At 42.0% G+C, this 26,218-nt stretch overlaps 1 protein-coding gene across 1 annotated transcript; it reads left to right on the forward strand.

Moving 5' to 3' along the window:
- The first annotated feature begins 1,642 nt into the window (after positions 1–1,642).
- LOC129841167 (zinc finger protein 311-like) lies at positions 1,643–17,830 on the forward strand. The gene is made up of 3 exons (XM_055909313.1): positions 1,643–2,189; positions 2,583–2,713; positions 14,839–17,830. The coding sequence occupies exons 1-3, from the start codon at positions 1,913–1,915 to the stop codon at positions 16,120–16,122; spliced, it is 1,692 nt and encodes a 563-aa protein (XP_055765288.1). The 5' UTR covers positions 1,643–1,912; the 3' UTR covers positions 16,123–17,830.
- Positions 17,831–26,218: the final 8,388 nt, after the last annotated feature.

Raw genomic sequence — 26,218 nt, forward strand, 5'->3', positions numbered from 1 at the left:
CCGACCTATACATTGTGTCAAGCTCAACCTGTGTCATGCTTTGCTCTCCGGAACAGGGCACCGCTCATAAAGGTGATCAGTGGGGTAGTGTTGAGTGTAGAGGTGGATCAAATGAAAAATAATATTCCTGGTGTTTGTGACGCCTGCCGTTTGGTGAGACGTACTGTAGACCCGGTGGCAATGGTGAGACTGAGAATACCCTGTCTGTCTTGTTGAGCTTTGACACGGAGTTTCTACCTGATAAGGTCAGGCTAGGTTATATTTGCTATTCTGTGAGGGCCCATGTTCCGAGCCCGCTACGGTGCTTTAGGTGCTAAAGATTCAGACATGTTGCAGCAAGGTGTAGAGCTGAGATCCCTCAATGTGAGAAATGTGTAGGAGGGAATAGTCCAAAGGAGTGTATAGTTGGGATAGAGAAAGCATTGTGTCAACTGTGCCCATGCAGCTGGGGATCCGAAGTGCCCTCAGAGACAAATTGAGATTGCCAGAGTTCGAGTAGGGAGGAACGTTTCCTATGCTGAGGCAGGGAAGAGAGTAGAGGGTGAGTGATTCGACTGGGAGCCCCCTAGTGAGTAGGCCTGAAGAGAGAGATCCAGAGAAAATAAAATTTTGTCAGGTTGGATTTATTGCTTTTATAGCCATGGTGATCAACTGCACTGATGGAGCAGAAATCACAGAAGATAGATGTAGTTGCAGCAGCAGAAATATTTGGATGTGAGAGATTTTAGCGCAGAAAATGTACAGGGAGTTTTGAGAGAAGGGGTTCAATCCTCCAAGGCTGACGGCCTGGTGTAGGATCTCTTAGGGCCAAAGTAGTGGGATGGGATGGTGGGTTTGGGGGGATAGTGTATAGGTGCAGGGTTAGATGGTGGTGCAATTTAGAGGTCCTGAACAGTCATTCTGAAACATACTTTTTTTCTCATGACTAACTACAAGGAAGTTAGAAAAGACAGGTTGGGTGTGCGGGCAGCTTATATTCATGAGCTTGCCTTGACTGGCAGCTCTTTGAAATGCCTATATCAAACAACTAGGATGCAGTGAGAAGTGTTGCAGTAAAATCATCTCAAGCTAAGCTAATTTTTTAAAATATTGTAAAATAAAAATCTACCGTTTGACACGTCTCTTGTGATGCAGTTCACAGCAGCACTGACGGGTGTGTTGACCTGACAACTGCGTTGGCGTTTTGAACGACCCTTTTGTTCCATGCTGGCTGAAGACCTAGCTGTCCAGTAACTCGCTAACACCAGGCACAGCCAAAAAGGTAAACATAGAAGTATCTTTGCCGTAGATGAATGGTGTAAACTTTTAATTATATTTGCTGACACCCTGTCAAATTTTGGCACCAGTAGAGTAGCTATCTAGCTATATAAACCACTTCCCTCTGCAAACTAGCCTTTTCCGACGTTGATACTTATTTAAATTAGTTAAGAGAATATCATGAGAGTTAAGGTGATGTCAACTTACCCCCTTAATAATGAATCCAACTGTTTGACATGGGGAGGGGTTCAATAAATGTATGATAAAACTTTATTAATGTAGAAGCAACGGTGACTTTTATGATTTTCCAGTTCCTTTTACCAAAAAGGTTCTATGCGCACTCCGACCTGCAAAAGGCAGCAATAAGCAACACAGCGTCTAGTCTGCTGGAAAGCTACACGAAGAAGACACCCTAGCTTTGACGCCAACTAATAACGTCCTTTCTCTTCAGTGTATACGGAAGTAAACAATGACCAAGAACAATTTACACAATAGCGTTTTTTCATTCTTGTTGTTTAGACATTTACAAACACCATGGAACTAAAAATATGGCTCATTTAACTGCACAGCATCACCTATCCCATGTATTATTTAATTCGTGTTAGAGACAGGACTTGGTTGGTAGATATTATATAGGTTACGCTAGCTGCTAACAATGGCTAACTGTATGGTTTTTCACACTCAAATAGCCTCCATCATGGAGGTACTAGCGAATGCAGCAGTGGCAGAGATCTGTAAACTCGTAGACGACGACTATGCAGTGTTTCGTTTGGAAATAACTCAAAGCCAGAAAGAAAACAGGGTATTGCGGAGGAAACTACTGGAAATGAAGGTGTCACGGGAGCGCGCAGAGAGGACAATGCGAGAGCGCGTCCTCGCCAGTCGTCCCAGAAGTGTCAAGCTCCTCGACCGATACAGAGGAATGGCAAGAGGTACATTTTGCAGAGGGCTGTGGAGCAGGTCGCAGTTCATATATAGCTGAGTGCCTGTCGCCCCGTTCCCCTCTGCACGTGTGTTCAGATGTGTTACCCATAATTGGATCTTGGTCAGTGTTTGGATAGAATGCAATAATTTCCTTGATTAATTGGCTATCTTGCACAAAGACACAATATCATATTGTAACCAGATTATTGATTTACTGTTTTTCCTATTATTTACTCAATGAAAACAATGTGATGCATGGAACATAATACATCAATCAATAAATAGTATATCAAGAAGTTATAATTAGTGTTACCTTACATCCTTGCCAATTGTAGACAGCGTCAATAGTGTACAATATACCGCTAACCTAACCACCTCTTTTCCTCCAATCACTCTCTCAGGTGAAGGACATCTTACTGGAGGCTACAAGAGCTTTGTGAAGCCAGCGGGACACAATACATGGAGAGATGACCAACCAGTCACTGTTGATGAGGGGAGTGGAACCTCAAACCAGCATGTTATCGTGATAGAGGTTAGTCTAATAGAGTTACACCAAAAATGACAGTTGCTTTGTAACTCAAATGTGGCCCGTTTATTTTAGAAAGGCTCCCCTCAGCTATTCACTTGCTTACATGTACATCCTCATTTATCTGCCATAGAGGAGCTTGTGAGACTTGCCTACTGTTAATATGTATGTGTGAATAACTCACGCTGGCGAGTGAGATAAGATACAAGAATAATCCTTTACTCAGGTATTACATATTACAGGTCACGACATTCTATCTTGCATTACTCATCTCATATGTGTGTACTGTGTTCTATACTATCCATCTGAGCCTATGCCGCTCTGACATTGCTCATTCATATTTATATATTCTTATTCCATTCCTTACTTAGATTTGTGTGTATTTGGTATTTGTTGTGGAATTGTTAGTTATTACTTGTTAGATATTGCTGCAATGTTGGAACTAGAAGCACAAGCATTTCGCTACAATCCGCAATAACATATGCTAACCATGTGTATGTGACCAATAAAATGTGATTTATCTAAGCTCGAGCACTTCATACCATTTTAATACCACAGTGAAAATACCTATTTACATTATCAACACCTTTTTCCTTCTCTTGTCCTAGTGTGGCGCACTGGTAGCATATTGGACACTTCTGGGAGCCTCCGGGCCTCTTCTTCATCTTCCACATCCTCCTGAAATTGTGGAGGAACGGTTGGCAGAGATAACTGCCCTGGTGGGGTATTCCCCATCTCCTTATTATGTGTCCTGCCCACACCATCCAGGGGATATTCACAGTCTTCCCATGTGGCCCTCCTGTGCCCTATGCTCTCCTGAACTGGGCGTATGTCCCTCCAGATCCTTCGATTCTTTCGGCCCTTTACTTCCACTTCATATGACCTTGTGCTGATGTGCCCTATGCATGTGCCAAGTCTCCATATGGCATCTCTGGCTTGAGGTGACAGGAGCACTTGACAGTTTGCCCTTGTTTTATTACAGGCAGATTTTTGCATGCTGGTCATAGTAATGTTTTGACTTGTACTGACGTGCACGCTTGTGTGCCTGAACATCCCTAATGACCTTAGGTGTGAGGAGCTTGGGAGCTGTTGGCAACAGGGAGCGAGTGCGTCTAGACATTAAGCGATGTACAGGACTGCTGCCGAAGCCCTCTGTGGGAGTATTTCTCAACGCCAAAATGGCTTGCCACACATCTCTGTCTTTCTGCATAGCCTTTGTGATGAGTCTTTGCTATTTTCACTGCTGACTCAGCCTTACCATTACTCTGACTGCGTTAGGATGAGGAGGACACATGATGGGTCTCCCAGGCTTTTGCACACAAAGCAAAGTCGTGACTCGTGAACTGGGGCTTATTATCCGTAACTACACCTTATCTGCTATGCCATATCTGATAAACTGCTGCTTACAACAATCGATGATGCAAGCGGCTGTTGTGTCAATCTCTTTCTCCACCTCCCAAAAATGGTAATATTAGTCCACTATAATCAGGAAAGGAACACTCTTACTGTGAACAGATCCATTCCCACTTTAGACCAAGGACATGCTGTTATATCATGTGGCTGCAGGGTTTCCTTTTGCAGCTTAGGTAGGTTAGCATTCCATATGCTGCACACAGCCACAAAATGTTTTAATTTAGAATACTAAGTCTCTGGCTTTCCTGAGACTGGCTTCGATCCCTGAGTGCCCTGCTTGGATACGAGAGAGAATCATCGGGCGAAGAGTTTCTGGCACTAACACCCTGTCGCCTTTTGTCGACAACTGCTTCCTGCATTGTGAGTTTGTCTCTGTATGTCCAGCAGTCCCTTACCAGGATGGGCGTACTCTTTCTTGTGTCCGGCCAGCCTCTTAGGATAAAAGACTGAAGCGTTCGAGAAGTCTTTTCCTCTGCTGAATGAGCTTTGGATAGCATCCCATGTTTACGGGGAGATGTTGTGATCAGTAGCATCGTTCACGTCTTCAACCTCAGCCTGTAGAGCATGTACAGTCTCCTTTGTCCGTTATTGCGCGTGACTAGCTGTTGGTAGTGCTGCTCAAGACAAGAAACCTGCAATGTGAAGCTCTACTCCTTTCTTGTATACTACCTGAAGTTGATAACGCTGAAGCTTTAGCGTCATCCTTTGTAGTCGCTACGGGGCAGACAGAAGAGGTTTTTTGAAGATGACCTCAAACAGCTTGTGATCAGTGTGCAACGTGATAAAGTCCCCATCATGAAGGTACTGGTCACAGGCGAACAATATGGCTAGGCACTCCTTTTCAATTTGAGCATATCCTTGCTCCGTGGGTGTCAATGTCCTCGAAGCAAATGCAATGGGCTGCCCCTTCTGCAGGAGCGCTGCCCCTAGGCCTTGCGACACATTGTAGGGTCACTTCCTCAGAGAGGTCATAGTACCTCAGTATTGGTTGGTTGCTTACCAATTTCTTGATTTGCGCTAATGCAGCATCATGTTGAGGACGCCATGCCCACAGCACATCTTTATTGGTCAGCCGACGCAATGGCTCACAAGCGTCAGACAGATGAGGTAAGAATTAGGCTAAGTCATTTACAAAAACAATCAGTCGCTGCATTGATTTTGCGTCTGTAAGTGGCGGCATTTGCTGTACTGCCTCCGCCTTCTTAGAGTCTGGCTTCAGGCCTTCAGCTGTCAAAAGATGTCCCATGAATGTAATACTTGTGAGCCTGAGCTTAACTTTTGTCTTTATTCAGCTATAGATTAATCTGCCTTTCTCTTTGTAAGAGCTGAGTCAGGTTGTGGTCATGGTCCTGTACTGCTTCTTCCATTGTGGCACCACAGCCGTGTGCCAAGATGTCATCAGCTGTGAAGCTTATTCCTGGCAGTCCCTGAAGTGCATCCGGTTGCCTTCGCTGATATTCCTCTGCAGCTGGTTTCACTCCTAAAGGTAACCTTGTCCACCGGTACCTACCATTGGGGGTCCAAAATGTGGTGAGGTAACTACTCTCTTCATCCAAATGTACCTGCCAGTACCATTTTTGGCATCCATAACCGAAAAGATTTTTGCTTTTGCCAGGCTTGGCAGTTCCTCTTCAATGGTAGGCATTCGGTAATGCTCAGGGCACATGGATCGAGGCAGACTCTTATTTTGCCAGGCTTTTCCATCACAACCATGTTAATTATCCCCTTTGTAGGTTTGGTGACCTTTTATAATGACACCCTGTTCCTCCATTGAATCAACAGCCTTTAGTATCTTTTCTTTCAGTGGAATGGGGATTCAGCTGGGAAGCTATTGAACTGGTCTGACAGACTCATCCCCCACCAGGTGGAGCTCACCTGGCAGAGCCCCCATCCCTTCAAAAACGTCCTCAAACTGTTTCAGTTTTGCCCGCGGAGGTGTTCAAGTCTGATGGGACCTTTTTGTTTTTCTTTAGTGCTGACATGATGAACGACATGTTGGTGGTTGAGTTGTAGCACCTTTTCACACGTTTCTGCTGAAAGGAGAGGCTGCTGCTGCAAGGTTTTCACCACTTGGAACTTTAGCACATATGTTTCCCCATCATGATTGTCTTGTAGTTCACACTCCCCTGTTGGTGTAATAACCGAGCCATCGTACAGCCTTAGCCTTGCTTGGTTGTGGCTTTGCATCTCCATCCTGCATTACTTGCATAAAGTCTCTTTAGCCAAGTATATTAACAGTTGAGCCACTGTCTAGCTGGCATTTGATCGTGCTGCTTGGATCATAATCACAGTCACAATTTGTAAACCATTTGTCTTTGAACATAATTGACATCTGTCATGTATAGCATGTCAGCTTCTTCATCATCATTATGATCACTGCATATATCCTGTTTTAGTAGATTGACAGGCTTACTTTGTCTGCGCACTTTAGTAAAATTGTAATTTTTTTCCCGTCGAATTTGCACAAAACCCCAATAAGCTGGACATTTGGTTCTTGCCTGTGTTGATCCACAGTACATGCAGCCATCTTTAGTATTTTTCTGCCTTGCATCACTGTCCAACAAATGTAGTTTCCATTTTTCGTCGACATGGTCTCTGTGTTTGTTCTGAGTGGCATAATTAACAGATTCTGCCTGTTCAGGGACAGTGTTCATCTTTTTTAATTGGATCGGTGTCTGTTCGCTTGCTTTGCATAGATCTATGGCGTTAGTCAGTGTAAGTCCGCGCAGCATACTTTCTCTTACCCTGTTATCTTTACAGCCAATCACAAGTCTGTCTCTGATCATTTTGTCTCTCATTGCACTGAAATCACATGAATCAGACAATTGATGCAGCCTCACAACATATTGACCCGATGTCTCTGCTTGAGTTTGTTCATGTGTTAAAAATGAATCTTTCATAAATTCCATTACGAGTAGGTTCAAAACGTCTTTGTAAAACGTCAAGGATTTATTTTGAATTGTTCCAATCCTCTTCCCCCAGACCTAGGTGACGCTGAAGCATTTGACACTGTCTTCCAATAATACTGAGCAGTGTTCCCACTCGCACATGCGGGTCTTTTTTTTATCTAAGCCCGTAGCGATTTCATAATTCTCCCACTGATCACGGAAAAACAGACAGTTTCGATACAAATCGCCTTTCATGTCCATGGCGCTAGGCACCGGGAATTTGACTGAGAGACATTGCAGGATCTTTTTCCTCGCTCATCTGTTCCACTTGTTTGCGTTTATCCGACAGTGATTACATCGTCCACATACCTTATAATTTTCATAGGGCTTGGCTTTGTGTTCATTTCTCTGACACTGTGTTAACATCTATGTTAGATAAGATCCAAGCATAATCCTTTTGGTATTTGTTATTTTATTAGTATCCCATTAGCTGTTGCAAAAGCAGCAGCTACTCTTCCTGGGGTCCACAAAAAAACATGAAACATAATACAGAATGACAACATCATTTGACAAGAACAGCTCAAGGACAGACCTACATATATTTTTCAAAAGGCACACGTAGCCTACATATCAGTACATACACACAAACTATCTAGGTCAAATAGGGGAGAGGCGTTGTGACCGCGAGGTGTTGCTTTATCTGTTTTTTGAAACCAGGTTTGCTGTTTGTTTGAGCAATATGAGATGGAAGGAAGTTCCATGCAATAAGGATTCTATATAATACTGTACATTTTCTTGAATTTGTTCTGGTTTTGGGGACTATGAAAAGACCCCTGGTGGCATGTCTGGTGGGATAAGTGTGTGTGTGTGTGTCAGAGCGGTGTGTAAGTTGACTATGCAAACAATTTGGGATTTTCAACACATGAATGTTTCTTATAAAAAGAAGAAGTGATGCAGTCAGTCTCTCCTCAACTCTTAGCCAAGATAGACTGGCATGCATAGTATTTATATCAGCCCTCTGAATACAATTAAGAGCACAACGTGCCACTCTCTTCTGGGCCAGCTGCAGCTTAACTAGGTCTTTCCTTGCAGCACTGGACCACACAACTGGACAATAATAAAGATTAGACAAAACTAGAGCCTGCAGAACCTGCTTTTTGGAGTTCGGTGTCAAAAATGCAGAGCATCTCTTTATTACAGCTAGACCTCTCCCCATCTTTGCAACCATTGAATCATATGTTTTGACCATGACAGTTTATAATCTAAGGTAACGCCAAGTAATTTAGTCTCCTCAACTTGTTCAACAGCCACACCATTCATTACCAGATTCAGCTGAGGTCTAGCACTTAAGGAATGATTTGTACCAAATACAGTGCTCTTAGTTTTGAGATGTTTAGGACCAGTTTATTACTGGCCACCCATTTCAAAACAGACTGCAACTCTTTGTTAAGTTAAGGGTTTCAGTGACTTCATTAGCTGTGGTTGCTGATGCGTATATGGTTGAATCATCAGCATACATGGACACACATGCTTTGTTTAATGCCAGTGGCAGGTCATTGGTAAAAATAGAAAAGAGTAGAGGGCCTAGAGAGCTGCCCTGCAGTACACCACACTTTACATTTTTGACATTAGAGACGTTTCCTTTAAAGAAAACCCTTTGAGTTCTATTAGATAGATAGCTCTGAATCCACAATATGACAGAGGTTGAAAAGCCATAGCACTTACATTTTGGTCAATAATATCAAAGGCTGCACTGAAATCTAACAGTACAGCTCCCACAATCTTCTTTTATCATTTTCTTTCAACCAATCATCAGTCATTTGTGTCAGTGCAGTACATGTTGAGTGCCCTTCTCTATAAGCATGCTGAAAGTCTGTTGTTAATTTGTTTACAGAGAAATAGCATTGTATTTGGTCAAACCAATTTTTTTCCCAGCGGTTTGCTAAGAGCTGGCAGCAAGCTTATAGGTCTGCTGTTGGAACCAGTAAAGGCCACTTTACCACTCTTGGGTAGCAGAATTACTTTGGCTTCCCTCCAGGCCTGAGGAAAAAGACTTTCCTCTAGGCTCAGATTAAAAATATGACTGATATGAGTGGCTATAGAGTCAGCTACCATCCTCAGTAGCTTTCCATCTAAGTTGTCAATGCCAGGAGGTTTGTCATTATTGATCTTTAACAATAATTTCCTCACCTCTCCCACACTAACTTTACAAAATTAAAACTTGGACTGCTTTCCTTTCATTATTTGTTTTTTTATGCATGAATATAATTGCTCACTGTTTGTCATGGGCATTTCCTGCCTAAGTTTGCCCACTTTGCCAATGAAATAATCATAAAAATAATTGGCAACATCAAATGGTTTTGTCATGAATAAGCCATCTGATTCGATGAAAGATGGAGTTGAATGTCTTTCTGCCCATAATTTAATTTAAAGTAATCCAAAGTTTTTTTTCCGTAATTCTTTATGTCATTGATCTTGGCTTCATAATACAGTTTCTTCTTCTTTTTGTCATGTTTAGTCAAATAATTTCTCAATTTGCCGTAAGTCGTGCAGCCAGACTTATTAGCCACTCCTTTTGCCCCATCTCTTTCAACCATACAGTTTTTCAATTCCTCATCAATCCATGGAGCCTTAACAGTTCTAACAGTCAGTTTCTTAACAGGTGCATGTTTATCAATAATTGGAAGAAGCAATTTCATAAATTCATCAAGTGCAGTATCTGGATCCTCCTTATTAATCACATCAGACCAACAAATATTTTTAACATCATCCACATAAGAGTCACAGCAAAATCTATTGTATGATCTCTTATACACTATTTTAGGCCCAGCTGTTGGAACTTTGGCTTTCCTGGATATAGCCACTATATTGTGATCACTGCATCCAATCGGTTCGGATAAAGCTTTAGAACAATGTTCTACAGCATTAATAAAAATGTGATCGATACATGTAGATGATTTTTTATTTAACCTTTATTTAACTAGGCAAGTCAGTTTAGAACAAATTCTTATTGTCAATGACAGCCTAGGAACAGTTTGTTAACTGCCTTGTTCAGGAGCAGAACGACAGATTTTTACCTTGTCAGCTCTGGGATTCGATCTTGCAACCTTTCGGTTACTAGTCCAACGCTCTAATCACTAGGCTACCTGCCGCACATCTTGTTCCTGTAGTGTTTGTAAACACTGTCGTGTCTTTGGCTATGCCGGATTAAGTGATATGACATGCTATTCTATCAAATAATTTCTCTGTAAATAATATTACCTGATGAAGCTAATCATGTAAATGTAATTAACTAGAAAGTCGGGGCACCACAAAATAATGTTTATAGAGCTGTTATCTTCCAAATGAACTCTTAAAGACCTGGTAATCTTTCACCTCATTAGCAGTCAATATTTAATCGTCACCTTATTTCAGTCTCATCTGAAAGTTGTAAATTCTTGGTTATCTTCACGAACCCTGGCTAACAAGTTGAATCAGCAATAATACAAAATGTGGTTTAATTATTTATTTACTAAATACCTAAATAATCCCACAGAATGGATCATACATTGATTACAAATTATGTCATAAAGGAAATGGAAATGTGCTTCGGTAGATTGGTCGTAGATAAAGGCCGGGTTGTCCTATGAAGAATGTCTGGTGGTAGAACGGATACTTAGTAGTACCGTAGCCATGTGGTAGACAGATTCTCTGTCCGTCCTCTCCTAGCCCATGTCTACAGTTGCTGCGCTAACGCAACGGCTAGGTGGTATCACTTCTTTAGTGAATAAGAGTTCAAAGTTCATAACAAGTTGCCATACTTTAAGCTCATGCTATATTCTGTCTGGTAGAGTCAAAACTCATCCTTTTGGAGTGTGGATCGTCATCTTCACGTTGAAATTCAATGGTAATTTTGTTAGGTTCTGGTCGTTCAACCAGAGCTCATGCTGAGGTTGTCTTAGTTCTGTAGGTGGCCTTGTCCTTTTTAACGCGGGGACCGCAAGTCCTCACGTCCTTGGAACAGGAAGTTGAATTTTCATCAACGGGTTTATATAGTGGTGAAACAAGGGCGCGTTTCATAGTTTACAACACATGTCTGTTCACTTGGGCGGGGCCTCTGAGTGAGCAGAGGGGTGTTCTTATGACAAACCGTTGTCTCATTTAATTTATTTGGGGTAGGGGGCAGTATATTCACTTCCGGAAGAAAACGGCCTGCTACAAAGGCATAAAAGCTAGAATAGGCATATTATTAGTAGATTCTGATAGAAAACACTCTGAAGTTTCTAAAACTGTTTGAATGATGTCTATGAGTATAACAGAACTCATCAGGCAGGCAAAAACCTGAGAAAAAATCCAACCAGGAAGTGGGAAATCTGAGGTTGGTCGATTTAACTCATCTCCTATTGAAGATACAGTGGGATATTGGTAATGTTGCACTTCCTAAGGCTTCCACTAGATGTCAACAGTCGTTAGAACCTTGTCTGATGCCTCTACTGTTTAGTGGGGCCGAAGGAGAGAGGAATGAGTCAGGTCTGCCATGAGGTGACCATGCGCGTTCACGGGAGAGCGAGCTCTGTTCCATCGCAATTCTGAAGACAATGGAATATTCCGGTTGGAACATTATTGAAGAATGATGTTAAAAACATCCTAAAGATTGATTCAATACTTCGTTTGTCATATTTTTACGGACTGTAATATAACTAACTTTTCGTCCGTACTTTCCGCTGGACCTGCCCGCACGTCGTGAGTTTGGAAAGTTGTTCTAGCGTTCAGTACACAAGGAGGAATTTGGACATAAATAACGGACATTATCGAACAAAACAAACATTTACTGTGGAACTGGGATTCCTGGGAGTGCATTCTGATGAAGATCATCAAAGGTAAGTGAATGTTTATAATGTTACTTCTGACTTCTGTTGACTGCATAATATGGCGGATATATTTGTGTATTGATTGGGCTCTGAGCGCCGACTCAGATTATTGCATGGTTTGCTTTTTTCATAAAGCTTTTTTGAAATCTGACACAGCGGGTGCATTAAGGAGAAGTGCATCTAAAATTCCATGCATAACAGTTGTATCTTTTAGCAATGTTTATTATGAGTATTCCTGTAAATTGATGTGGCTCTCTGCAAAATCAAAGGATGTTTTGGAACTTCTGAACGTAAGGCGCTAATGTAAACTCAGATTTTTGGATATAAATATGAACTTTACCGAACAAAACATACATGTATTGTGTAACATGAAGTCCTATGAGTGTCATCTGATGAAGATCATCAAAGGTTAGTGATTCATTTTATCTATATTTCTGCTTTTTGTGAATCCTCTCTTTGGCTGGAAAAATGGCTGTGTTATTCTGATGATAGGACGACAAACTGTATCTTGGAAAATCTACACATTCTAGTTATGAGATTCACATGGAATTGTTGTGCAATTTAAATGTTTAAATATGAAACTATTTGTGAAAAGATTAAATGTAAATTTTAGCTTCTTAAAACCTCTCTAGGGTACGTGAGATGGTAGCGTCCCACCTCGTCAACAGCCAGTGAAACTGCAGGGTGCCAAATTCAAAACAACAGAAATCCCATAATTAAAATTCCTCAAACATACATGTATTGTACACCATTTTAAAGATACATTTGTTGTAAATCCAGCCACAGTGTCCGAATTCAAAAAGGCTTTACGACGAAAGCAAACCAAACGATTATGTTAGGTGAGTGCCTATTCACAGTAATCATGTCTAAGACGCCAACTGATCTGACATCATATTCATTAAGTACCAACGCATATTTTCAACTGGTTGGATTACCGAAATATGGTTCCGTTTCCCACCCTTTGATGTTCCCAGAATCTCTATGTTAATAAAGGGCTTTTCAAGAGTCAACTCTATAGAGTAGAGAGAGAGAAACGGGGGGGGGGGGGGTATTTATGGGGGTCATAAACCTCCCCCAACAGGCCAACATCATGACAACACCTTGGTAGGTTGATTAATAACCTGAACCAGATTACAGGCACTGGTTACAGTAAGAAGCTTCCTCTTGAGCGGACAGCTTGGTAAAAACCAGTCAATATTCAGGTCCAAGAAAGTAGACCTCTGTGTTTACATCACATACACTATCAAGCATATCACACATATTATTTAGATACTGACTGTTAGCACTTGGTGGCCTATAGCAACACCCGAAAAGAAAAGGCTTTAGATGTGCCAAGTGCAACCACAACACTTCAATAACACTTGACATAAGATCTTCTCTAAGCATTACAGGGATATGGCTCTGAATATATACAGCAACACCTCCCCCAAAAGCATTTCTGTATCTTCTATAAATGTTATCATCAAATTAATTATCTAGGTCTCAGAAATGGCTAATATGAATGCTATCTGATGTTAGCAAGTTATTGATTTCACGAACATTATTTCTAAGGCTACATATATTAATATGGGCTATTTTCAGCCCTTTCCTGGGTAGTTTATCAGAGATAAGAGAGCAGACAAAGCAAGAGAAAAAAAATATACATTCAGCAGTCCATTAATCAATTGGTGTGTGTGTTGCGGGGTTGAGGCTACGGACCCATAGGCTTGGCTCTTTCATCCCTTCCAGGCTTCTGGGAGGGTAGACAATGAGCCTGTCGTAGCAGATGTACTTAATGTCCCCATGCGCTCTGGCAGCTTTCATGACTGGGATCAGTTCTTTCCTCTTCTGGCGCACAGCTTCAGGATTGTCTTCGTTGAGGAAGATATACGTGCCTCTCAAGTTCTTGGGTCCTTCCAGAACAGCTACCTTGTCCTTGAAACTTGGGGAACTTGACCACTATCGGCCTGGGCCTATCACCTGGGCCGGTGGTGGGTTTTCCAGTCCTGTGGACACACTCCACCTCAATCTTCCTGTGGTCCATCTTCAATTTCTTAGAGATCATTTCTCTCACTTTGTCCTAATACTCCATCCAGGTCTCATGTGGCGATTCTGCAATTCCGTCCACAACTATGTTGTTTCGCCTTGATTGTCCCTCGAAATAGTCTGATTTATCGGTCGTTGTTATCATGGATTCACACACACAACTGATGTCCTCTCTCAATGAGTTACAGATTGCTGTGATCTTGCCGTTCTCCTGTTTCAACTCGTCGAGCTGATCCTGGGAGAACTGCAAACTGTTCTTCAGGTCCTGGACCTCTCTGGTCAGTCGTCCATTCTTTTATTAGTAGAATCCACAAGTATTTGGACAAAACACTTGAAGCTATTTTCTTGTTGTTGTAACAACTGCTTGTTGGTCTCTTTTTGTAGAGACACCACTGGTACTGTCCTTAACGATACTCCCGCCGGCTTTGTTCTTTGTCATGGTACTCGGGACAATCCGTGGTCCCAGCCACAATGGCTAAAAGCGTCGCGGGCTGCGTTCAAGAACACCTCGCTAGCTTGATGTTCAGCTAGCTAGCAGCTAGGCTAGCTACGACGCCAAATAGCTCCTCAGACCCGTCCTTGGTCGGCAGGATCACTGGAAAGATGCAATCAGTCCCAGCAACTGATGCCAACTGCGTCGCAAGATCCAACATAAGAAGCTAGGTAGCTACCAAGAACTTTCCAATGTACTTTTAAACAACAAACTTTCCAAACAATCAAAACCTAGCTCTTCCTCTTCCTTCCTACAACAGGAAGTGACACGTTACAGGTGTTACACGTTACAGCTCACCACATCCTAATCAGACCCTCATAATGCACCCGTTTATCTATCTTAAATAGGTGCCCCACTAGCACCATCTCTGGTTTGGTATTATGCCCATTATCTCATCACCTATGACATTGTTATCCAATTCAACTCATGTACCGGTAATAACCTCCTCTCTTCTTGTGTCAGTCTGCAGATGGAGAGGCTGCAGGTCCTGGAGGATCGTCTCTGGTCAAGCAGGAGAGGACTGAAGGAGAAGAGGACCCACGGCACAGTAGAGACATCCAGACTGTAGCCACGGGGGACCAATCCAACACTGCCATGCCCCAGCCCAGGACCAGACGCAGCATCACAGAGTTCAGTGAAACGCCGAACGCCGTCCTAAAGTCAGAGACTGACAAAGAGACTTTAACTGTAACAAAAAGGCTTTTACACACAGGATCTGACAGGTCAGACCCAGAGAGGCTGGGGCCACTGGGCTGTCCTCCTGCTCCTGGCTCAGAGTATTTACCAGTATTTCATCAGAGCCAGAGTAAGGATCATTCATGTGGAGATGGTGATCGTGACACGTTAGACAATGGCAGTGATGATCCGTCTTGTTCTTACGTTACAGAGATGGACCCTGACAACATGCTCTTGGGTTTAGAGACACAGACTGATCTATCTAGAGGACACTGGAACCAGTACAGTAGTGGTAGTGTATACTCTGAAGGGTGCCTAGATAAGAAAGGAGAGGGTCTGGTCGTAGATGAATTGACTGTGAAAGTGGAGGGCGACGCCCCTCCCACATGGGATGGAGATGGTCACCTTGGAGACGGACACTCACAGGGCAGAGATTTCTTAGATTACAGGGAAAGCTTGGAGACAAATTCACTTGTCGCGACCCACTCTACTTTACACGCATTCAGGGATCGCGACCTAGTGTCCACGTCGATGGGGCCTTCCGATTCACACTGCCGTGTTCTTTTTGATCAGAAATTGAACTCAAACGACAGGGCTAGAGACCAGGCTCAGGGAGAAGAAGCCACATCAGGAAATAGTAAAGAGAAACGGTTCCTCTGCATGTTTTGTAACAAAGGCTTCAGCTGCCTTCAGAAGGTGGAGATCCACCAGAGGGTCCACACAGGGGAAAAACCTTTCAGCTGTACCCAGTGTCATATGCGCTTTGCCCAGACTGGTGACCTGAAGAGGCACCAGAGGGTCCACACAGGGGAGAAACCATTCGGTTGCCACCTGTGCCGGGCTAGTTTCTCCCACTCCTCCAGCCTGAAAAGGCACCAGAGGGTCCACACAGGGGAGAAACCCTACAGCTGCCCCCAGTGTGAGAAAAGGTTCTCCCACCAGCACCATTTGAAGATGCACCTGAAGATCCACACGGGAGAGAGGTCGTTTGCCTGTACACACTGTGGCAAAAGTTTCTCCGAGAGGAGCTACCTCAGGATACACCAGCAGAAAAAACATTCCACTCTATAATGTAGAAAGTAACCATTCCGCTCGATAGCTTCTGAAGTTTAGATCAAACTCTGCATTAAAGACAAAAATGAATTTATTGTTGTCAGCAGAAAAGACCCAGAGATGCATTTGGAATAACGAGAGCTACAGATTTCAGTGATGAATATTCCTGAGTAGAATATTACATCCAGACATGGTGTGATATTTAAGGCATATACAATGCCTTTGGAAAGTATTCAGACCCCTTGACTTTTTCCACATTTTGTTCCATTACAGTCTTATTCTATAATGGATTAAATAAATATAAAATCCTCAGCAATCTACACACAATACCCCATAATGCGAAAACAGGAATACCTTATTTACATAAGTATTCAGACCCTTTGCTATGAGAAATTGAGCTCAGGTGCATCTTGTTTCAATTGATCATCCTTGAGGAAAGTTCTACAACTTTATTGGAGTCCACCTAAGGTAAAGTAAATTGATTGGACATGATTTGGCAAGGCACACATCTGTCTGTATAAGGTCACACAGTTGACAGTGTATGTCAGAGCAAAAACCAAGCCATGAGGTTGAAGGATTTGTCCGTAGAGCTCCAAAACAGGATTATGTCGAGGCACAGATCTGGGAAAGGGTACCAAAACATTTCTGCAGCATTGAAAGTCCAAGAACACAGTGGCCTCCATCATTCTTAAATGAAGAAGTTTGGAACCACCAAGACTCTTCCTGGAGCTGGCTGCAGGTAGACTCAGCAAATCTCTAGACTCAAATGATGTAGAAGTACAAAGTAAAAACAGCAGTAGTGGGTTAATTTGAGCAACAACTAAGAACGTTGAAGCGAGAGGCTATACTTCTCTGCGGTTTTGGTCCCGCAGCTGTGCACATGCGCAGATACTCTTTGTGACTAGGTCAGAACAAAAACTGAGTAATCAGGCATGCTTTGGGGGTGTTTTTCAGTGGCAGGGACTGGGAGACTAGTCAGGATCAAGGCAAAGTAGAACGGAGCAAAGTACAGAGAGATCCTTGATGAAAACCTACTCCAGAGCGCTCAGGACCTCAGACTGGGGCGAAGGTTCACCTTCCAACAGGTCAACGACCCTAAGCACACAGCCAAGACGATGCAGGAGTGGCTTAGGGACAAGTCTCAATGTCCTTGAGTGGCCCAGCCAGAGCCCAGACTTCGATCATCTCTGGAGAGACCTGAAAATAGCTGTGTAGCAACACTCCCCATCCAAACTGACAGAGCTTGAGAGGATCTGCAGAGAAGAATGGGAGAAACTCCCCAAATACAGGTGTGCCGTACTTGTAGTGGCATACCCAAGAAGACTCTAGGATGTAATTGCTGCCAAAGGTGCTTCAACAAAGTACTGAGTAATGGGTCTGAATACGTATGTAAATGTGATATTTCAGTTTTTATTTTTAATAAATTAGCAAAAATTTCTAAAAACCTGTTTTTGTTTTGTCATTATGGGGTTATTGTGTGTAGATTGATGAGGGGGAAAACTATTGAATCAATTTTAGAGTAAAGCTGTAACCTAAACAAAATGTGAAAAAAGTCAAGGGGTCTAAATGCTTTTCCGAAGGTACTGTAAGCTTAAAAAGTCTGTTGCATATTGTGTTTGTACTGTAAGCTATATGATGTTCACAAATGTCTGTTTCATTACTTCCATTCAACTATTGTTTTGACACTTTTAATAAGAAAATTAAAGCAATTCATCAAGTTCATGCAGATTTTTTGTTCAGGCATGTTTGTGTGGTTTTCATATGGTGTATTTAAAACTTGTTTAATGTTTAGTCATTTTGACTTACACCCAACAGCGCTTTATAACCATTATAGACTTACTAAATATACCTACACATACACTAACAAACACATACTCTTCAAAATAGTTCAGTCAGGTTTGTCTGGTGATGACTTTTCACTTATCATAGCCGACTTTTTTTATCCACAACATGTTTAAAGCGCCTTCAGAAAGTATTCAGACCCCTTTTACTTTTTACATATTTTGTTGTGTTACAGGCTGAATTTAAAATGGATTAAATGGAGATTTCTTGTCACTGGCCTACACACAATACCCCATGATGTCAAAGTGGAATTATGTTTTTAGAACATTTTACAAAATGAAAAGTCTTGAGTCAATTAGTATTCAACCCCTTTGTTATGGCAAGCCGAAATAAGTTCAGGAGTAAACATTTGCTTAACAAGTCACAAGTTGCATGGACTATGCAATAATAGCGTTTAACATGATTTTTGAATTAGTACCTCTCTATACCCAACACATACAGTTATCTGTTATGTCTCTCAGTCGGGCAGTGAAATTCAAACACAGATTAAACCACAAAGACCAGGGAGGTTCTCCAATGCCTCTGAAAGAAGGGAACCTATTGGTAGATGGGTAAAACCTAAAAAGCAGACATTGAATATCCCTTTCAGCATGGGGAAGTTATTAATTTAACTTTAGATGGTGTATCAATACACCCAGACACTACAAAGATACAGGAAGAAAAATTATTCATACATATTTCAATTGGCAACATATTGTAACGTTCGTTCTCCTCCTCGTCTGAGGAGGAGCAAGGATCGGACCAATATGCAGCGAGGTATGAAGACATGATTTATTTAAAGAAAGACGAACACGAAGCACACTTGATAAACAACAAAACGACGTAAACAGACCTGAACTTAAGAACATATAACAATGAACGCACGAACAAGAAAGAACGAACGAAACAGTACCGTGTGGTGCAACAATCACCCACAAACAGTGTGAACAGCCTACCTTAATATGGTTCTCAATCAGAAAGAAACGTAAAACACCTGCCCATGATTGAGAACCATATCAGGCTAATTAACAATGAACCTAAACATAGAAACACATAACATAGAATGCCCACCCAGCTCACGTCCTGACCATACTAGACAAAGACAAAATAAAGGAAATAAGGTCAGGAACGTGACACATATACATACCATTTGTATTTTATATGTATACCTTTGCCTATTCTCTCTGGTTTCTAACATACGGTTTTGCACCAAATTATTGTCAAAGAAATAAAATCAAATATTTTTATAAAGGCCTTCTTACATTAGCTGATATCGCAAAGTGCTGTACAGAAACCCAGCCTAAAACCCCAAACAGCAAGCAATGCAGGTGTAGAAGCACGGTGGCTAGGAAAAACTCCCTAGAAAGGCCAGAAACGAGGAAGAAACCTAGAGAGGAACCAGGCTATGGGGGTGGCCAGTCCTCTTCTGGCTGTGCCGGGTGGAGATTATAACAGAACATGGCCAAGATGTTCAAATGTTCATAGATGACCAGCAGGGTCAAATAATAATAATCACAGTGGTGTCGAGGGTGCAACAGGTCAGCACCTCAGGAGTAAATGTCAATTGGCTTTTCATAGCCTATCATTCAGAGTGTCTCTACCCCTCCTGCTGTCCCTAGAGAGTTGGAAACAGCAGGTCTGGGACAGGTAGCACGTCCGGGGAACAGGTCAGTGTTCCATAGCCGCAGGCATAACAGTTGAAACTGGAGCAGCAGCACGGCCAGGTGGACTGGGGACAGCAAGGAGTCATCAGGCCAGATAGTCCTGAGGCATGGTCCTAGGGCTCAGGTCCTCCGAGAGAGAGAAAGAAAGAAAGAATTAGAGAGCATACTTAAATTCACACAGGACACCGGATAAGACAAGATAAATACTCCAGATATAACAGACTGACCCTAGCCCCCCAACACAAACTACTGCAGCATAAATACTGGAGGCTGAGACAGGAGGGGTCGGGAGACACTGTGGCCCCATCCGAAGATACCCCCGGACAGGGCCAAACAGGCAGGATATAACCCCACCCACTTTGCCAAAGCACAGCCCCCACACCAATAGAGGGATATCTTCAACCAACAACTTACCATCCAGAGACAAGGCTGAGTATAGCCCACAAAGATCTCCGCCACGGCACAACCCAGACAGGAAGATCACGTCAGTGACTCAACCCACTCAAGTGACGCACCCCTCCCAGGGACGGCATGGAAGAGCACCAGTAATCCAGTGACTCAGCCCCTGTAATAGGGTTAAGAGGCAGAGAATCCCAGTGGAGAGAGGGGAACCGGCCAGGCAGAGACAGCAAGGGTGGTTCGTTGCTCCAGTCCCTTTTTGTTCACCTTTACACTCCTGGGCCAGACCACTCATTCATAGGACCTACTGAAGAGATGAGTCTTCAATAAAGACTTAAAGGTTGAGACCGAGTTTGCGTCTCTCACATGGGTAGGCAGATCATTCCATAAAAATTGAGCTCTATAGGAGAAAGCCCTGCTTAGAAATTCTAGGGACAGTTAGGAGGCCTGCGTCTTGTGACCATAGCGTACGTGTAGGTATGTACGGCAGGACCAAATCGGAAAGATGGGTAGGAGAAAGCCCATGTAATGCTTTGTAGGTTAGCAGTAAAATCTTAAAATCAGCCCTTGCCTTAACAAGAAGCCAGTGTAGAGAGGCTAGCACTGGAGTAAAATGATCAAATTTTGGGGTTCTAGTCAAGATTCTAGCAGCCGTGTTTAGCACTAACTGAAGTTTATTTAGTCTTTATCCGGGTAGCCGGAAAGTAGAGCATTACAGTGTCTAACCAAGGAGTGACAAGAGCATGGATTAATTTTTCTGAATCATTTTTGGACAGAAAGTTTCTTGCAATGTTACGTAGATGGAAAAAAGCTGTCCTTGAAACAGTCTTGATATGTTCGTCAAAAGAGAGATCAAGGTCCAGAGTAACGCCGAGGTCCTTCACAGTTTTATTTGAGACGACTGTACAACCATCAAGATTAATTGTCAGATTCAACAGAAGATCTTTTTGTTTCTTGGGACCTAGAACAAGCATCTCTGTTTTGTCCGAGATTAAAAGTCAACAATTTGCAGCCATCCACTTCCTTATGTCTGAAACACAGGCTTCCAGCAAGGGCAATTTTGGGGCTTCACCATGTTTCATTGAAATGTACAGCTGTGTGTCATCCGCATAGCAGTGAAAGTTAACATTAAGTTTCCGAATGACATCACCAAGAGGTAAAATATATAGTGAAAACAATAGTGGTCCTAAAACGGAACCTTGAGGAACACCGAAATGTACAGTTGATTTGTCAGAGGACAAACCATCCACAGAGACAAACTGATATCTTTCCGACAGATAAGATCTAAACCAGGCCAGAACTTGTCCGTGTAGACCAATTTGGGTTTCCAATCTCTCCAAAAGAATGTGGTGATCGATGGTATCAAAAGCAGCACTAAGGTCTAGGAGAACGAGGACAGATGCAGAGCCTCAATGCTAATCAATGCTTCAGAACCAAAATGTTGCATGGCTTGATTGTTGTCCAATTACCAGTCATCAGCATTAGCGCTCAAAGGCGGGCAGCATTTCCAGATTAGTCTCAAGAGAGCACTTGTTTAATTTTCTCCGGTTTTGCATGGCAAAAACAGAGTAGGCCAGACCTATGTATCTATTAACATACTACGGACGCATCTTTGTCAGAACAATAGGGTAAAGCCACATGACGTTCAGATAGTCCTAATTTGGGTAGCTACTGGTTATATGTCTGAAGAAAGCTGTAACTTCGTACTGCCTTAAATATTGTGTGATGAAAATGTAACATATTCTCGTGAATTTATTAAGATATTTGTGAGGAAGAAAGGGGCTACCCAGTGGTCAACATGTACTCCAGCAGGAAGCCCGCCAAAGTGATAGCTTGCGGTGCAGACAGACCATGCTTTCCATCAGTCTCCTGCAACACCTCCGCTACATGCAGGTAGGGTAAGCAGGGGCGTTGCCAGAATTTTGGATCCCATGGAGAAAATAAAATACCGGCCCCTAACATAGAAATCAGAATGTTTCAGATTAAAATAACGTACTGAACAATATGTGTTATTAAATGTACTAATTATAAGCTTCTGCTGCTCTATACTACAATTATGCAGATTCTTGTTTACACCTTCATCCTTTGCCTATATTAACAGTATTGCAAACATTTCTGGTTCTTAATGTTAACAAAAGCTGTCTCTGTCATGAGATTTTTATGATGCATTATCATAAATAACTACACAATTGGTGACTTTTTTATATATATATGGTATTGTAGTCTGTTTTAATGAAGAAATTACCCAATGATCCATGTTTCAGATTAAAGAATTTATTACCAATTCTTATAAACAATGCTAACCCTCTTCTGCTCTATGCATAATTCCCAAATATATGCCTAAATAACATACCCAAAATAAAAATACATCCTGAACTATCTGGACTGCAGGCATAAATGTGGTGCCTACAGAGAACAAGCATCTGTGAAACGGAAACTGTAGTGTCAAGACATTATGTGGGCATTCCTGAGTAAGTTCAAAAGGAGATAAACCCTAGCAGAACATACTCTGAAACATTATTTTGCACAATCCCCGGGCAGACTTGGTAGAACAGGTTTTAAGGCATTTGTCCTTGTGTTTGTTCCCTGTAAACAAAACTCAGAGGTTACACTGCACCAAGAGCCCAGCATCAAGCCTTCTTGTGAGCAAACTCATTCATAATGTCTTTAAAGATTTTTTTTCTAGCGAACTGGTTTTCAATTGAAAGGCTGGCAAGGCTGTTCAACCTGTCTTGGCACATTGTAGATCTTAGATAGTTCTTTATAAGTTTCAGCTTACTGAAGGCACATTGTAGATCTTAGATAGTTCTTTATAAGTTTCAGCTTGCTGAAGGCACGTTCACCTCCAGCAACTGTTACAGGCATTGTACAGAAGATTCGAAGTGCAATGCACACCTCTCCAAAAATGCTCTGTAGCTGCATCTTGTCGATGGCGTTTAGGAGCTCTACAGGAGAAACATCATCTGAGAAAGGGGCACCATATATCATCTTTAGATGTCACACATCATTTTCAAATCCGTCTGTGAGATCTTTGGAGTACTTTTTCTCAATTTGTGGCAAGATACAAGAATTTGGTTTTCAGTCATTTTTCTAAATGTGAGTATTGGTGAAAACTCCTCGCATATAGCTGCAATCGTGTGGAACCGCATGTCCAACTGACTGATTATACTATCCAGAGCCACATCAAACACTGTGTTGCGAAATCCAGTGTCTGACTTCTGTTCATCTGCGATGTCATCTTCTGGTCATCCGCTATGTCATCTTCAGTCTCATCAGGGAAACATTTTCTTTTTTTCTGGCGGCTCCTCTGTTCACTGTGAAACTGAGTAGTTACACCCATTTCATTTGCCACCATGGAGGCTTCTGCCAGAAGAGCGTGCCATTGATTACGCAGAGCCTGTATTTCTTCCTGTGGTGCATTAATGTGAGCTGCTTCAGTGTCCAGAGAAGTATTTCCTGACTGAAGAATTAGGCTTCTATTCTCAATACACTGCAACCCTTTAGAAAGTGAGCGGGAAGATTGCCTTGAAAGACATGAAGTAGCTTTTCAGACTTTTTGCCTCAGATTTGGCTTTGTCTGCCAGGCTCCAGCTAGCAAGAAGCATGTCTAGGGCCTTGATGATAGACGGTAAATGAGTTGCCACTATCATGGCACAAGGCGAGACCAGGAGGCAGACACAGGAGGCAGATGGTTGGAGTCTTACAATATTTATTAATCCAAAAGGAGTAGGCAAGAGAATGGTCGTGGACAGGCAAAAGGTCAAAACCAAATCAGAGTCCAAGAAGGTACAGAGTGGCAGACAGGCTCTGTCTTGCTATGGTTACATCTCTTGGGTCTTTTCCAGAACAGAGGTGTCCCTTTCAGATGAGTTAGCAGGATGACATGTATGGTTAATTCTGTAGAGTGCCACGGTCTGTTACTATGGTCCTACATGCATGAACCTATTTCTGTGTTTCTACGGGTTCCATGCCCTAATATGAAGGCAATATGATAACAGTGGCTAAATGCCAGAGGGGATGAGCCATTAAGAGGAGTTACTATGAGTATTACATAAGGTGGAATAATGTATAAAACGTGTGTGCCAAGACTGGAAGGCAGTTGTCTTCATGAACCAGCTCGGCTTTTGTTATGAAGTAATAAAAAGTATATTTGTACTAATATGCTCCGGTATTTGTGAAATATGATGGACCGAATATTTCCGCGACAACAGCAGACAGTCTTTTCCGTGAGAATGGCCCATCGCTCTGGGCTGGCCCTGAACAGATTGTAAAGACGATTCACGCAGCCAAAAAAGGTTGATACCTCTGGGCACGACTGAGCTGCATATACACCCACAAGATTAAGAGTATGGGAGGCACAAGGTGAGTATGTGGCCAGTGGATGGTTTTATAGTAGGTGTGCTTGAACTCCCTTCACTTTCCCTGACATATTTGCACCATTATCATGGCCTTGACCACGGCAATCTGCTATGCCCTTCCAATGCATTCAAAATCATTTCAGAAATTTCCCTTTGTGCTGTTGTCTGTGCCCATTAATGTTTGTACCATGTTTTGTGCTGCTGCCATGTTGTGCTTCTGCCATGTTCTGTTGCTACCATGCTGTGTTTTCATGTGTTGCTGCCATGCTATGTTGTCATATGTCTCTCTTTATGTAGTGTTGTGGAGTCTCTCTTGTCGTGATGTGTGTTGTGTCATATATTTATTTTAATCCCATTCCCATCACCACAGGAGGCCTTTTGCCTTTTGATAGGCATCATTGTAAATAAGAATTTGTTCATAATTAACTGACTTGCCTAGTTAAATAAAGGTTAAATAAAAATAATAATACACAGAGGTATTGATAAAATAATGTATATGTTGAAAGATAATGATAAAATAATTCCACTGTGAAACCTTATAACTGTATGAAATTGATTAGAATCATAAAATTATAATCTGATGTGTGTAGTTTTAGTCGGAATTAGGTTAAACAATGTATCTGTATAGTGGAAAAACAGACTGTCTGAGCAAGGCGTAGCTTAGGATTTGAACTTGGATGTGGGTGCCTAGGAAAATACAGAAGAACAATTAAAACTGTATTTGGACCAACCTGGCTAGGCCTCTAAGGAACTTATGATAGCATAGGGAATACTTCTCAAGGTTTCTCTAATCTCGGGGGAATGGAACTGCCAGCTTGGTAGTGATAAACAGTGGATACAACTCACCTACTGTTCGTATGTATGTGCGTAGGATTTCTACTGTTTGTGTGGAAGTATGTGCGCAGCTATAAAATGGATGTCTTTGTATAATGGACTTTAGAACGTTCTTTGAATAAACTGTACTATCTTTTTGCATAAGCTGAGTCTTTGACTAATTATTAAACCCATGGTCTTACAGATCTTGGGGATTGGTCAGAGCTATTGATTGTCAGTTATTATCATTGGGATTGAAAATTCTCGTGACAGGTATTTATTAAGGAGTATTGGAGGATTTGGCTATACTGACAAATCTATGGATAGCATAATTGTGTATTTCATACAGGTTGGCCCACCACTTATTTTTTGGAATAGGAAGAAATGGGCAACAACAAAGCCCTCTTGTAGTTGGTGAAGTCGAATTAAAATGAAGACAATTATTGAAATGAATTACTTTCAGCACCAATGGTTGTGCACTTTTTCATGATGCCGTAGCCGTTCCAAAGCTGTCTGCCCCGTGCCTTTTTAATTGACTTTCTCCTGCACTCTCTCCTGGTTAATGATTTAAATGACGATTTAAAAGTGTCTTTCTCATGACATAGTAATACATTTGGTATCCATGCTACTGTATAGGTAACAGAAAAACCACATAGGCTACTACTCTTTCAACCGTAGGCTACATAATTTATGTTAAATTAATTTGATGGAGCGCCACAGTGTGAAGTTTGTTCTATAGAAATATTTGACTCTGATGTGTGCCAAAAAGTATTTGACAAAATTAAGGGAATTAGTTATGTGTGTGGAAAAAATGTATTCACAGGTAAGACATTTAAATCGTTTTTGGATAGTCCGTTTGTAACTCCACACACTACTTGTAGCTTTATAGTGTGTTGTTGGTCTTGGCTAGTTTAATGTTAAGGTTGGTAACTAGCTAGCACTACCGTGGCTAACATTAGCGCCTTCAAGAAGAGGGGCTTAAGTGAAGAACAATATTACGTTTTTCTAAATAATGAGAATGCTTGGGAGCTGGCATGGTAATCTTTAGACATGTCGTCA

This window comes from Salvelinus fontinalis, chromosome 42 (genome assembly GCF_029448725.1).
Source record: "Salvelinus fontinalis isolate EN_2023a chromosome 42, ASM2944872v1, whole genome shotgun sequence".
NCBI classification, from domain to species: domain Eukaryota; kingdom Metazoa; phylum Chordata; class Actinopteri; order Salmoniformes; family Salmonidae; genus Salvelinus; species Salvelinus fontinalis.

Excerpts from the sequence above, each read along its gene's own strand:
- LOC129841167 (XM_055909313.1), top strand. The coding sequence starts at position 1,913 with ATGGCTAACTGTATGGTTTTTCACACTCAAATAGCCTCCATCATGGAG. Across the intron at positions 2,190-2,582 it reads ATACAGAGGAATGGCAAGAG|GTGAAGGACATCTTACTGGA; the intron begins GTACATTTTGCA and ends TCACTCTCTCAG. Across the intron at positions 2,714-14,838 it reads AGCATGTTATCGTGATAGAG|TCTGCAGATGGAGAGGCTGC; the intron begins GTTAGTCTAATA and ends TTCTTGTGTCAG.